The sequence below is a fragment of the Ictalurus furcatus genome, chromosome 2 (genome assembly GCF_023375685.1).
Source record: "Ictalurus furcatus strain D&B chromosome 2, Billie_1.0, whole genome shotgun sequence".
NCBI classification, from domain to species: Eukaryota; Metazoa; Chordata; class Actinopteri; order Siluriformes; family Ictaluridae; genus Ictalurus; species Ictalurus furcatus.
Window position 1 is genome coordinate 2903101 of NC_071256.1, and position 14894 is coordinate 2917994.

Sequence of the window (14894 nt, forward strand, 5' to 3'; positions counted from 1 at the left end):
TACGGTTGAACGTTTCTCTTTCTGGCCGAGACACAACGGGAAAAGGTATTTCGTGACGTCATACATGTAGCACATCATCGAGACAACCAGAGAGTGAGAATGTCAGACGGACAGACTTGACGTTAGAACTCAACCTGCAAAATGTCTGGTAGAGAGACTTTTCAGACCGAGTGCAGATCTACAGCGAGACGTACGGCGGATATTTACGTACGGCAGATGTGTAGGAGTTTATCGGTGTTGTGACATCACACAAGGCGGTGACGAGATTACACTTTATATAATGACGAAAAGGGACTTGAACAAATACACAAGAAGGAGAGTTTTGGACTTTGGTCTTTAGAATGATTGACATCCTTTATTTAAATAATTCATGGCTTAGTGGTTAGCACGTTTGCCTCACACCTCCAGGGTGGGGGGTTCGATTCCCACCGTGGCCCTGTGTGTGCGGAGTTTGCGTGTTCTCCCCGTGCTGCGGGGGTTTCCTCCGGGTACTCCGGTTTCCTCCCCCAGTCCAAAGACATGCATGGTAGACTGATTGGTGTGTCCAAAGTGTCCGTAGTGTATGAATGGGTGTCTGAGTGTGTATGTGATTGTGCCCTGCGATGGATTGGCACCCTGTCCAGGGTGTACCCGGCCTTGTGCCCAATGCTCCCTGGGATAGACTCCAGGTTCCCCGTGACCCTGAAAAGGATAAAGCGGTATAGAAGATGGATGGATGGAAGAATGAAATGACTGTATAAGATTTTCCACTCAAAGATTACCGGATTTGTGCATGCATCTGTCTCTTTTGTGTTGATATTCATTTGTCTTTCTCCTGCTAATGGACAACAAAAGGAGGAGTTTACGTGTGCGTGCAGGATCAAATTTATACCCCAGGACACTGAAAGTCGGCATTTTCATTAAGACCCTAAAAACAAAAACACAACTAAAAACAGTGCGTCTGATTGAAATTTCTGATTATACGCGATTTCCGGACACACTTTACGTCCCCGGAATGCACCTCAAGGATAAGTCCATATTCAGCGAGCTAAAATTTGAACGATCGGGATCACGTCGGTGTTTATGCGGCCGGGGTATGATGTCAGAGTTTCACATTACAGAGCCCAGCTTTAATAAAACACACTTATTAAGACTTAAATAACCAGCTCCTGGAAACGCTTTCCAAAAGCATGACTCGCTCATCCGCGGTCTCGTCTTCTCGTCGGGCTTATTAGGTGTCTAGATATTTGCACGTCTGCGACTCATAAGGACCAGCGAACATGTTTACACCACTTTTATGCTCGGCGGGGCATTTAGGAACTAAGTGAAGCAAGCTGGCGCTCCTAAAATGTCGTAAATGGGTTTTTTTTGGGGGTTTTTTTTTTTAAAAGCATCCGAGCAGAAATAACAGCAGTGTATAAGGACAGACAAGCAGAACACACACATGCACAATGCCTACCCTCTACATGCAACCTTATATGGGTTTTATGGGAGATTTGATTTTTAAAAACAGGATTAAAATGCATCAGAATGTATACCATTTCACCGTTTTATTTATTTTCTGATTGTAATTACTACATCTATCTTCGTTTGTCCTTAACATAAGCGTCATTGAAAACACGTACAGTATGTAGCCTATTAATTCTCTCACCTGTATATAATCTGCGTGTTTGTGTTCACAGCTTGAGTTTCTCATCCTACAGCTGATCTACGCTTTTTATTTTTCCCCCCTCGTTCCTCAACTAGCAAATCCTCACTCACAGATGTCAAAACACTTGCTGGTTCCCATTGCAGCTCATGGAGGGAGGGAGGAAAAAAAAAAAAGCCCCAGATGGGTCAGGGCAGCTCACACAGCTCTGCGGGACACACCCAGCTGTTCTGCTGTCAACACTCCAGACTCAAGTTTGGTTTATTGCCCAGCATGCTCTCTGATTCTCTCCGCTCGGGGATCAGGCGTCATGTGGCCACCGAATTATTAGGCAAATATCTTTTATAATGGTGAGACTAAAGTGCAAAACTGTAAACAAACACGAAAATATCGGTTTTTATTCTTCTACCCAGAATAGAATGGTTTAACCAAGTTATGAAACATCCGCAGGAGATTTAAAAGCCTGATTTTCTTCCCCTCGCTCTCGATTATTTGAGCTTACCTTCTTCGCAGAGGTTGAGTTTGGACAGGTTCCGTCCATCGTAGCCCTCCTCATAAAACGAGCCATTGTCTCGCTCCTCATATGTGCTCAGGTACATGGCCTTGTTCTCCATTCAGGAACTAATGCAGGAGAGAGACATTCAGAACCACCATCAGGAGCTGAGCGGAACCAGAGCCAATCAGAACCATCCTCGCCGAATCGTATTTTTAACCAGGACACTGAAGACCACACTCTTGACCTTTTAGTATCATTATTTTTTAATGATTCATAGCATCAGCATGGACAGAGCTGATCAGATTCTCCACCACATGCACGTCATGTTCAGTGGTACAATGAAAAACGCATCTCACTATGAATCAGAAGATTCTAGGTTCAGCTCCTAGCAAACGCTACCCATTAGGGCAGTGGAGGCTCAGTGGTTAAGGGTTACCAAAACAGAAGGTCAGGGATTCAAGCCCAAGCACTGCCAAGCTCCCACTGTTGCGCCCTTGTGCAAGGCCTCATGGCGGACCCTGCGCTCTGACCCAAACTGCCTAACATGCTAGGAGGAAAAGACGAGCGAAGAGTTTTAATAAATTATAATGTATACGTGACAAATAATGGCTTTCGACTACTCCTTTCTTACCATCTCACCTATTCAAAGCCACCATCACATCCATTCATTCTGATCTATTCTATACTCATTTAGAACCATCTTACCCACTCCAAACCAATATCGTACCCATGCCAAATCACCATCTGACCCATTCCAGCCCAATGGGAATTATTTAGAACCATTTTGTCCAATTAGAACCATCTCACCCATTCCAAACCAACATGTTACCCATGTAGCACCATCTGACCAATTCCACACCAACGCAGTACCCATTTAGAACCATCTGACCTAGTCCAAACCATTATGATACCCATTTCAAACCACCATCTCACCCATTCCAAACCAATAGGTTACCCATTTTATAACCATTTATTCCCATGATTTAGAAGCATTCCAAACCACCATCTTTCCTATTCTAAACCAACAATTTATCCATTTAGGACTATCTTTGCCATATCTATTCCAACACATCCAACCCTTTCCGAAACCAAATGTTACCCAGTTAGAACCATCTCGCCCATTCTGACCCACCGTCTTTCTCACTCCAAACCAATATGCTACCCATTTAGAACCATCTGATCAAGTCTGAAATAATATAGTACCCATTCCAAACCACCACCTGAACCATTCCGAACCATCTGACCCATTCTGAACCAACATGTTGCTCATTTAGAACTACTTTGCTCCCTCTGACTCAATCCTAACAGCTACCTTTCCCATCGCAAACCAGTGTTACCCATTTAGGACGGTCATCACCATTTGGAACCATCTCCTCATTTGTTCTATTGGGCCCACTGCTGCAGACCACAAGGGCAATCATGACAATAACTGTGGTCTTACTGTCCTATGTCAGTATACATTATTATCCATAATTAAAAGAAATGTAGAATACATTAAAGAAACCCAAACCCATGAATCTATTTGCATTCAATGTGACTCTTGGGTTAGATTTTCAGCTATAATAACATAGCCACACAACCTACCCTGCATAATTACGATCACACTCATGAATGCGTGGCATTGTGTCCTTTCACAAATGAGAAACACACTCCACAAAGCGATGCTGTATGCTAAATACGTCCTACGTTTTCCATTACCTCGTCTACAGGTGCCTTGGATTGAGTTTCTGGACATGAATCACATGCCTTGGCTTTAAAAACAACATGACGAATGACACGCAGTACGCTCCAAGCTGGCTTTAAACGGTCTAGTAAAACAAGTGTCAGTCAGTGTGATCCAGGGTGCGTACAGACAAGACTGTGTGTGGCTTTTCCTTTTTATTGGCTTCATCATCCGAGTGACCTCATCAAAGTTTTTTTTGGGAGGGAGGGGGCTGTTTATTTTGAATTCAAAGTCTGCAGGTTGAGCATGGACTAAATGGATTATTACATTAAATTATTAGAAAACATAAAAATTCCATGTTACATTAGTCCATATGGCCACACTTCTATTTTGGACATTAAGATTTGTGCTACATTTAAGTTAACACATTACAACATAGATTATTCAGCTACAGCAATATACAGTCTGGTAGGAAAACCATTCAAAGCCATATTATAAGATAATGGATGGAATGGAAAGGAATAAAAATGATGGATAGAGTGACAGATGGATTTATGGATGGATGGTTCGTTCCCTGTATAAAGTGAATGGAATAAATGAATAAAGAATATGGAAATGAAGGAAATAAGGGAATGAAAAGAGGGAGGGAATGTAAGGGAATTAAGAAATTATGGTATGGATGGATGGATGGATGGATTGGAAGGAAAAAAAAAGGAAGGAAGCAATATGATGAAAGGAATGAAGAAATGATGTATGAAGGGTTGGATTGATGGATGGATGGAAGGAAGGAAATGGAAACAATGATGGATAGAAAGATGGAAAAAGGGAATGGAAAGGATGGATGATGAGAATGATGATATGATGGGAGGAATGGAATGAAATGACGGATGGATGGATGGATGGAAGGAAGAAATTAATGGAAGGGAGTAAATAAAAAAATGGATGAAAAGTAAATGACGAAATGATGGATGGATGGAAGAGAAGAGAATGAAGAACTAATGGATGTAAAAATGTAAAGGAATGAAAAAAATATGGATGGATGGATAGATAGATAGGCGGAAGGAAAGAAGATGATGAAAAGAATGAAGAAATGATGTATGACGGGTTGGATGGATGGACGGAAACAAAAGGGAAAACTGTTGGATGGAAAGATGGAAAAAAGGAATGGAAAGGATGGATGGATGAGAATGAAGATATGATGGAGGAAAGGAATGAAATGAAATGGATGGATGGAAGAAAGGATGGAAGCCAGTCTGCTACAAGTAACTAACTTTCATGAACATTTTTTTACACAAAAAATGTAACTATAAATGGATAAAAAAACTTAATTATTGGAATATCGCTTGAGTATAAGAGGAATAAAGCCCTTCAGGACACGCTGTAATAGTGACACCGCTTCATCACACCACCCGTCGTTTATGAGTTTCCTAGAACAGCATGACACCAAGTAGATTATTCCTTACTTGACTGTATTAATCATTTATGTTTATAAATTTACCTCAATTTACAGTTTAGATCTCATTTTATTATTAGAATTACTCTCATAATTAACCACAAAAACCTTCTCGTCATTTCTTTTTAACCCGTCTCTACCGAGGGTGCCGATAATTCTGGTTGAGATTCATGAATGCTTGTTCACATGCAGTGCACATGTATAAAAGGTTCTTGTTGAGTAAGTGTAGGGATGAACTTTACCTTTATTGCGATAAAAACAACATGAGACGTGCGTTACATTCGCATGCGATGATGCTGAGGTTTAGAAAATGAGGGGACACGATGACATCACTGCGTCTCCAGTTATTATCCGACTCACGAGGGATTTTTTTCCTTCAGAAAGTCACGCTGGACCTACAGAGATGAGGGACGAGCCGCGAGAGCGCCGTTTATCGAAGTCATTAAAAACGGCTTCATCACTGGAGTTTTCATTAAGCGCTGCATGTGTGTGCTGACATTTAGGAGTCCGCTGGCAGGCTGGGCTGCTAACACACACACACACGCACACACACACATGCTGCTAGGAAACTGGGACTAGAGTTAAACACTGTCGGAACCAGAAAAGACCCTGTGAAAGTGCAAACCTCCTGTCCAATGTTTTTAGACAAGTTCTCTGTCCATCTCTCTGATGAACAACACTTTAATCCTCATTTCCTGTTCGCTGTTTAGCAATGCCTGTTAATCCAGGTGTGTGTTATATCAAGACACACACACACACACACACACACACACACACACACACAGAGACAGACAGAGTCAGAAATACAGACAGTTGGAGACCGACAGAAAGTGGTGGATAGAGAGTGAGAGAGACAGACAGTGAGTCAGAGATGAACACAGACAGACAGATGGAGTCAGACAAACAGTAGTAGACAGAGACACAGACAGAGACAAGCAGATGGAGACAGACAGACTGTGAGACAAAAAGATAGAAACCAACAAAGACAGAGACAGACATGTAGAACAGTTCTGAGTGGGTGTGGCCTAAAATACTACTATTCTACTGAACCAGAAATGGAGTGTGAGGCAGCAGTAGCGCGAACCCTAGACTTACTCACTGGACTTACTCAAACTGCAGCCATCCGCCCAGCGTCAAATCAGGGACTGCTGTGTTTTTCTTCTTCCTTTTTACAGGAAAATGGCTCAAAAACTGTAGAGAGCGTCCTGGGTGAGTCTCGCCGTGTGGTACGGGAACCGGACAAACCGCAAGACCCTACAGTGAACTGTGAGAACAGCTGAAAAGATCACCTGGGTCTCTCTACCCACCAGCGACACCTCGGACAACATCCGCACAGCCGCCAGTACTGCAGACGACCACTCGCACCCCTCTCACCGACTCTTCACCCTCCTGCCTCCTTCAGAAGGTCCAGGAGCCAGCAGACTCCACACCGACTCAACACCCTGCTGCCTCCCAATGCTTACAAGGGCTGGTCAAACCCCTAACCGAGTAAGACCGCTCCAGACCGCACTTCACATAGCTACGTCAGACGCTTGCTCTGCTGCCCATATTGCTGCTATACTCGTGCTGCTACATCACACGATAGTGTACATCTCACCACACTCTCGCTGATTATTTTCCTTTAACCGCACCACACTGACCGTTTTAATCCGTACTCACGTTGGAATACTGCCAGTAAGATATGTTCTACTCGACCTGCCGTAAATCTCCTCGTATACTTGCTCACGAACGACCAAATTTTCGGTTCGGACCTGACCCGAGCATAAAGGTTAAATGATGGATTGTGAGTCTTAAATCTTATAATATGAGTCTTATAATCAACACCTGACTTCATGATGAACTTATTCCATTCAAGTCCATCTAGTTTCCTGCATTAAGCACCATGCTGTTCGACTACCTGCTGATAGAGGGGCAGTGTGATTCAGCCCTGACTTCATCTGTATCTAAAGAGAGAGCGATGCAGTGGTGCTTTAATCCTCCTCGTCCTCTGTAAAGATATATTTCAGACCTGGTGTATGTTGTGCAAGGCTATCAGCAGAAACACTCGAAGGTGGAAGATGCTGCAATGTGAAACAAGGTCGTTGTGCGTGTTTGGTGAAGACAGCAGGAAAAGACACACACACACAGAGAGAGAAAGGTAGAGAGATGGAAAGGAAGTGTCAGTTATAGTACTCCACATGCACTCACTGTTAGACTAACTGTTAAAGAAAAGCTGCACTGAATAGGACAAAAAATATAGATTTCAGTCGAAGAGACCAAAAGTTATACTGCACAATTTATTTATTTATTTTTTAATCCAATTGTTCAAAATATTTAAATAAATGATACTTTGTGGGTTATTTATTGGACTTTTTTTTTTTTTTAATTATTATTCCTGAAGTTTCCACCAGTTTATGATTTATGGAGCTACTTATATTTACAAGAACTCAATCATACATATACAAACTTTGAAAGAACAAACATCACCCACCTTGATTCTCCAAAATGTTCTCCACTCTCAAAATCTCATCCTGCTCCTTCTCCTCACGTCTGTACAGAACCAAAACCCGACCTCTCCTCCAACTCCTCTCTCTCTCTCTCTCTCTCTCTCTCTCCACACTGATGTACACTGAACAGTCCGCCTCTAAACCCCTGCATGTGATCAGATGATTGGTGCTCTTGTGTTCTCCTGCACCATGAAGTTCTTCCTCTTTACTGCATTAATCCATCAGCCTGGTCTTCAGCTCGACCTGCTTCTTTATTTATTTATTTATTTATTTGTTTATTTTTTCCAGCAGAGAATGAACAGTAAAGAAGCTCAGAAACGGACGCAGGCATTACAGTAGAGTGCAGTGCATTGTTATTTACAAACACAGCGCAGGTTCTCTGCAACAGGTGAACGTAATTACACGCTGTGAACGCGCACGCGTCCCTTTTCTCCATCGCCAGCGCGCTCCCGGTGGAGTCACGTGACCAGGCGCACGCTTTTCTCCCGCAGTTAGTCCACTTTTGCTGCCCGCTTATTGTTGATGTACAAACATTAGAATAATTATATCTCTGTATTAAATCATCTCATCAGCGCCCCCTTGAGTCTGTGTGTGTTACTGTATCAATGTGTTTGTGTCAATAAACTGGTCTCAAATATATCATAATATACTGTGTAGTAAGTGTAAAACACATTATATATATATATATATATATATATATATATATATATATATATATATATATATATATATATATAGTTTTATATTAACAGAGCAAAGATCAGCAAAATACCATACACACAGGATGTTTATCTATCTATTATATTTATTTCTATAATATCTATTGTATTTATTTATCACATAAATTCAAACTAAACAGTATTAACAAATCAACGCGAGGGGGCGCCATTAAGTGATTAAGGAAGTTTAATAAAATATTGAGTAAATGAATGAACAATTAACAAAGAAATAAACAAAGTAACAAATAAATAAGATGTTTAGAATACCGAAGTGCATAAACTACTGCAGTGCATTGAAGTGTACTGAATACTGAAGTGTATGAAATAGTGCTCTTTACTACTTTGCATAAGTTTTGTCCTGTTCTTTGCCAGACATTTAAAAATATATATTAAAAACATATCATAAGCTTTATTCTGGTGCACTAACCCTGAAAGGCCACTAGATGGAGAAGTCAGATCAGTAATGCAGGAGACTGTGGATGACTGTCACTGTGTCATGTCAAATCTCATGTGAGACACTATAAGATGCATGTTTTTAAGGCATGACAGTGATTAATTATACAATAGCTGATTGTTTATTTGAATTAGATCATTTGAAAGGATTTAGAACATAGACTCAGTTCTGCTGTGCAACAGACATGAGAAACTTCCTCTCATCTTATCTATCTATTCAGTGTCATACTGCTATATCTGCACTTCCTGTGTGAGCTGTGAGTGTGAGTGTGATCTATAGTGTGTGTTCATTATGATCAGACTCGGTGCAGCAGTTGGTCAGTGTGTGTTTAGCTCCAATTCTCTCTTTGGATTAATGTGTGTGTTTGGGTCCTCAGTCAGAATGCAGGTGTGTTTTCTTCTCCTACTTATACAGCTTCATGTCACTGAAGGTGAGTCTGCTTCTCTCTCTCCCGTTTTTAATAATGTCAGTAAATATATGGAAGAGTTTATAATTTAATGCCTTTAAAGCATGACATCATGCAGTAATCTTAAGTAGAATATGGAAATATAAAGTGCACACTGAACTACTGAAATTATTTGGGTGAGTTTTGGAGTTTTTCTGTTTGATATCAAACCAAATATAAATATAAACGTGAGAAAATGTTCATGACGGGATCTTCAGAAAACCTGCTAAGAACTTCCTGCTAGAGCTTTATTAATCCCCGTCCATGTCCTGGGTTCATGTAGAACGCTGAGTCTCCTTCATCATGATTGGTGTTCTGGTTGTTCCTGATTCGTCCCCCTACAGTTTCCTCTTGCTCTCTCATTGGCTGTTACGCATCGTGGTTCTTACGGCGTCGTACATGCTTGAAACACTGGGGTGTGAACACTGTTCTCAGAATATGTGGATAACGTCAGTAAACTGCTTACCCGTGTGGTGTGTTCACGCCGTCACTTCCTTCACCAGCAGTCGGCCTCTTCGGTGGTGTGTCACTAAAATAGAAGCGGGTTTATCTGTTCAGAGGAAAATACATGCAGAGTTTCAGTTCCTCAGAGTAACACAAGATAAAATCAGACTAGCCATGTTGCAGCTTTTAGATCTTTGTATCAGATATAACTCCTGTTAAATTACAATTAAATTCCTGCTGAATCTTCACACATTTTATTTCCAGTTAAAAGCGCATGTGAGCATTGTGTAGTTTGTGTTCTGTGGATTAACACTTGACCATGGGTGTGACAAATGATGAGAGACTTTTACATTCAAACTGATAAACACTCAATAATCTCTTTCATTTGTATAAATGTTTGTTTTTTCCTGCGTCACAAGCCTCTAAACATTTTTGCCTGTCTCAGTAGAAACGTCATTTGAGGAAACCACAGGTCTGTAACTGTGTGCTGTGAACTTGTCCCCATACTGCAACACTATATGACAGTAGTTGTGCATGATGCAGTGTGTTGCTCTGGTGGAAGTGTTTAAAATAGCATTTAAAATAAAGTACAATTGAACTGCTCATTAACAGATCATTAACTGGTGTGTTTCTACAGGCTGCAGACTGGAAAGAAACGGAGAGGCAAAACTGATCACTGCATACACAGGAGGTTCAGTACTGCTGTCCTGCTCCTGCACTGACCTCCACACCAAACCTGAGACACTCACATGGAGGAAAATCACAAATGGAAATAACTGGGTAGAGATATCTCCTGAGAGAGAGCAGTACAAAGACAGATTTCAGCTGGTTAATGATCTCTCTTCAGGAAATCTCTCTCTGCTCATATCACACCTGACTGTAGAGGATGGAGGAGGTTACAGGTGTAGTCTTAATGAGAATGACATCAGAGACTTCACACTCACTGTTAAAGGTAAATGACTCATTTTTATTCACAATGCTACTTCAGTGATAATCTCAGGACAGATTAATCTGATGATGTAACAGCAATGCAATATGTTGATGTTTGTTCATTCTCCAGGTTGCACACGGAGTCGTCAGACAGTGACTGTGACTGGATACGTGGGACAGTCTGTCCTTCTGCCCTGCTCCTGCTCTGAACTACAAGCCAAACCACACACTTTCAGATGGGTCTATATTGAAGGATCTGATCGCATAAAGATCTTCCCAAAGGACGAGACAAATCGCTACACAGACAGAGTTCAGATCTTTAATGATCATCTTCCAGGAAATCTCTCTCTACTCATATCACACCTGGCTGTAGAGGATGGAGGATGGTACAGGTGTAAGATCAGAAACACTAGCGATACAAACATCCACCTCACAGTAAAAGGTAAAACGACCTTCTGTATATAAACTATATGTGAAATTGACTACAGTATGTGTCTAAGGAAAAAAATAGAGGTAACATCAAACATAAAATAAGAAATAAAATGTAATCTGACCAATCAGAATGGAGAATTCAAACCCCCATGTGTCCTTCTCACTTCTCTTCTGTTCCACAAACCCAGATCCTCACACCATCATCATCATCATCATCTGTACTGCTGTTGGGGTTCTGCTGCTGCTGCTGATACTCGGACGAGTCATGTACTGGAAACACAGAGGTACACGCACGCACGCATGCACGCAGTCTCACTCTGTCTGGTTTCATTCTGTAGGACAGAGACGAGGACAGACCGAGACCGGTGATGGACAAACAGGACAGAGGACACAGAAGAAGAAGCAGGTGAATACACACATCCATGTGTGTGTGTGTGTGTGTGTGTGTGTGTGTGTGTGTGAGAGAGAGAGTTTGGTTTAATGCAACATGTTTTTTCTCTACAGAATGATTGTGATGTTCTGTACACAGCTATAAATCCACAAACTAAACACAACAAAGCAGAAGAAAAGGTGTGTATCATTCTAAAAGTGTGTATCTTACATGTGTGTGTGTGTGTGTGTGTGTGTGTGTGTGTAATAACACATTGTTGATGTTTATTCCTGCAGGATGAGGTGACGTACTCGACTGTAGTCCACAGTAACACTGTGAGAGCAGCACACACTCCAGTGGAGTCAGGAGATACTGCAGTATATGCCATCATCAAAACTAACTAACTAACACACGCACACACGCGCGCGCACACGCGCGCGCACGCACGCGCGCACACACGCGCGCACACACACATACACTGTTTGTACTATATTTGTGAGGTTTTCGCACTGCTTTATTCCAAAGTGTCTACAACTCTTATTAATTTTTAAAAATCTTTTATATCTACTGATAATTTTCTATATCTGAAGTATAATAAAGCTTTTTTTGCCTTTACATATTCATCATTTTTATCTTCTGTATTATGGTTAGATCTTTAAAGCAGCAGTTTGATCCACATCTCCAACTTCAAGCTCTCTGCTGAAACTGTGAGAGCATCACGGGGGTCTTTTAGGAAAACATTTCGAGCTGAAGGAACTCTGTCTCGGCCGGAGCTGAGGTGATTTCTGGGTCGTAAAAATAAAGATCCTGTTTTTATAAGAGATATTTGAAACAATTCGATTCTTTTAGGTCTATACACACCTGTAAAAATGACTAAAGCTCACGGCGTTGGATTAAATAGACTTCATTGTTGTTTTTAGCTTCAACAGTTTTTGTGCATGTTTATTTCTATTTCATAAATAAATAATAAAATCAGAAAAGCTCACTGTGGACTGTCTTCTTCTTCTTCTGTTTACTAGCCATTAACACTGTTCACTGGCCATGATGAGAGATTATCCACATTATCAGTGTTTATTAGCCGTTATCGCGTCCATCAGTAATTATTACTATTTACCAGCGTTTATAATCGATGGTCAGCATTTTCCGGCATGCGGGCGCTACGAATTTTCGCATCATAGACCATCAAATGCTGACTAACCGGCGAGTCAGTGTAGAGAACACAGGGTTACGTGGCCGGAGAAGCGTAGCTGATTGGCTGCTGCACGGCGTCGAGGGAGCCAATCAGCGCTCAGACAGAGTTTCATGGCTGAAATAGGCATTCGGTGGAAAAAAACCCCTCCACTCTAAACAGGTTTGGTTTTATCCAGCCTCTGAGTGTGACTGGCTTTGTTTTGGGGAGAAATATTATAATTACACACATTTCGGTCTTATTTTCGCACAATGATGATTTGAATAAAGTTGAACATTAGATTAATAAGAGAGATGTAAAATTACTGTGTAACTCACCTCGTAGAGACACTGGTTATAATTAAGATCTGGGCTCTAACAGAGTATAAATATATATAAACACCAAAAACCACCATCAACTTTCACCAAGTTTGTTGTGTATTATACAAATATAATACACACTTATATATACACACAATAAACTCACACACAGAGTCTTTCTTGCAGTGAGAAAGTCTATTTACAGAAATATACACAGCGGATTATAGTCTTTTTGGATCGTCCTCACCCGTTCCTCAGTCCAAAGGTGAGAAGATCCACTTTTCCGCCGGATTAATGAAACTCGCTGGTGAATCCTCCCGAGCAGTAACACAATAGAAGGGAAAAGGTATTCCTTCAGAGGAGACATCCACCGGAGATGTTCCTTCAGAGGGAAACCATGACCATAATCCACAGAGATGATACACTGATCCGCTGAGCGCGCTCCTCCTGCTGTCTCTCTCCCGGTTTAAACTTTACTTCCGTAAACAACACGCGCCGTTACGTGATGACGTAACCAGTGCTGAGGCCACATATAGTCTCGCGATAACACGAATGCGGAAGTAAACACGGTGTGGATGATGGTATCTAGACAGCGCTAATAGCTAACATGTGCTATTAATTAAAATAATTAAACACACAGGTATATATCAACATGGACATTATGTGGCATAAATAATAAAATACAAAACAGAATAAAAAGAAGCTCAGAAACGGACGCAGGCATTACAGTAGAGTGCAGTGCATTGTTATTTACAAACACAGCGCAGGTTCTCTACAACAGGTGAACGTAATTACACAGTCTGTGAACGCGCACGCGTCCCTTTTCTCCACCGCCAGCGCGCTCCCGGTGGAGTCACGTGACCAGGTGCACGCTTTTCTCCCGCAGTTAGTCCACTTTTGCTGCCCGCTTATTGTTGATGTACAAACATTAGAATAATTATATCTCTGTATTAAATCATCTCATCAGCGCCCCCTTGAGTCTGTGTGTATTACTGTATCAATGTGTTCTCAAACTGGTCTCAAATATATGATAATATACTGTGTAGTAAGTGTAATAACAAGATTTTATATGTAGTTTTATTTTAATAGCACAAAGATCAACAAAATATACACAGGATATAATTGTATCATGTATTTATAAACTTATCAATATTAACAAATCAACGCCAGGGGAGCCATTATGCAAGTAAGGAAGTAATTCTGAAGTGTAAGGACTACTGAAGCGTAGAAGTGCATAAACTACTGCAGTGCATTGAAATGTACTGAATACTGAAGTGTACTGAAATAGTGCTCTTTTCTACTTTACATAAGTTTTGTCCAGTTCTTTGCCAGACATTTGGAAAAAAAATAAAAATAAAACATAACATAAGCTTTATTCTGGTGCACTAACCCTGAAAGGCCACTAGATGGAGAAGTCAGATCAATAACGCAGGAGCCTGTAGATGACCGTCACTGTATCATGTCAAATCTCGTGTAAAATGTAAGACACAATAAGATGCATGTTTTTAAGGCATAACAATGATTAGTTATACAATAGTTGATTGTTTATTGGCATTAGATCATTTGAAAGGATTTAGAACATAGACTCAGTTCTGCTGTGCAACAGACATGAGAAACTTCCTCACATCTATGTGGTCAATGTCATACTGCTATATCTGCACTTCCTGTAGTAGCTGTGAGTGTGAGTGTGATCTATAGAGTGTGTTCATTATGTGGCAAATCGGGGATCTGGACCAATGCCCCCACCTCCATCACGTGGCATTGGTCTTAGAAATGCCCAGGCTCCCTGCTATGCCAGAACACTGATGCAGGCTTTACTCCCACACCTGCGGCCTGAGATTCACACACCTGGGGAGAGAAGAGACAGACACAGGGGGAGAGAGAGGG

General features: G+C 41.2%; 2 protein-coding genes across 5 annotated transcripts in view; one reads left to right on the top strand and one right to left on the bottom strand.

The window, feature by feature from the left end:
• The window catches only part of scara5 (scavenger receptor class A, member 5 (putative)), a 51150-nt gene extending 43081 nt beyond the window's left edge, over positions 1-8069 (bottom strand). For 2 of the 4 annotated variants that reach the window (XM_053643328.1, XM_053643300.1), the window contains exons 1-2: positions 7710-8069; positions 2130-2248 (exon numbers count right to left, since the gene is read on the bottom strand). In XM_053643328.1, coding sequence (XP_053499303.1) covers positions 2130-2241 — 112 coding nt within the window. In that variant the 5' untranslated portion in view covers positions 2242-2248; positions 7710-8069. Of the gene's footprint in view, positions 1-2129; positions 4440-7136; positions 7300-7709 lie in introns of those variants that run through there. The other 2 variants (XM_053643318.1, XM_053643308.1) reach the window with 2 other exon arrangements.
• A 1120-nt stretch (positions 8070-9189) lies between these two features.
• Positions 9190-11969, top strand: LOC128619281 (uncharacterized). The gene is made up of 7 exons (XM_053643357.1): positions 9190-9328; positions 10425-10739; positions 10848-11159; positions 11338-11433; positions 11488-11555; positions 11654-11719; positions 11816-11969. The coding sequence occupies exons 1-7, from the start codon at positions 9190-9192 to the stop codon at positions 11921-11923; spliced, it is 1104 nt and encodes a 367-aa protein (XP_053499332.1). The 3' UTR covers positions 11924-11969.
• Positions 11970-14894: the final 2925 nt, after the last annotated feature.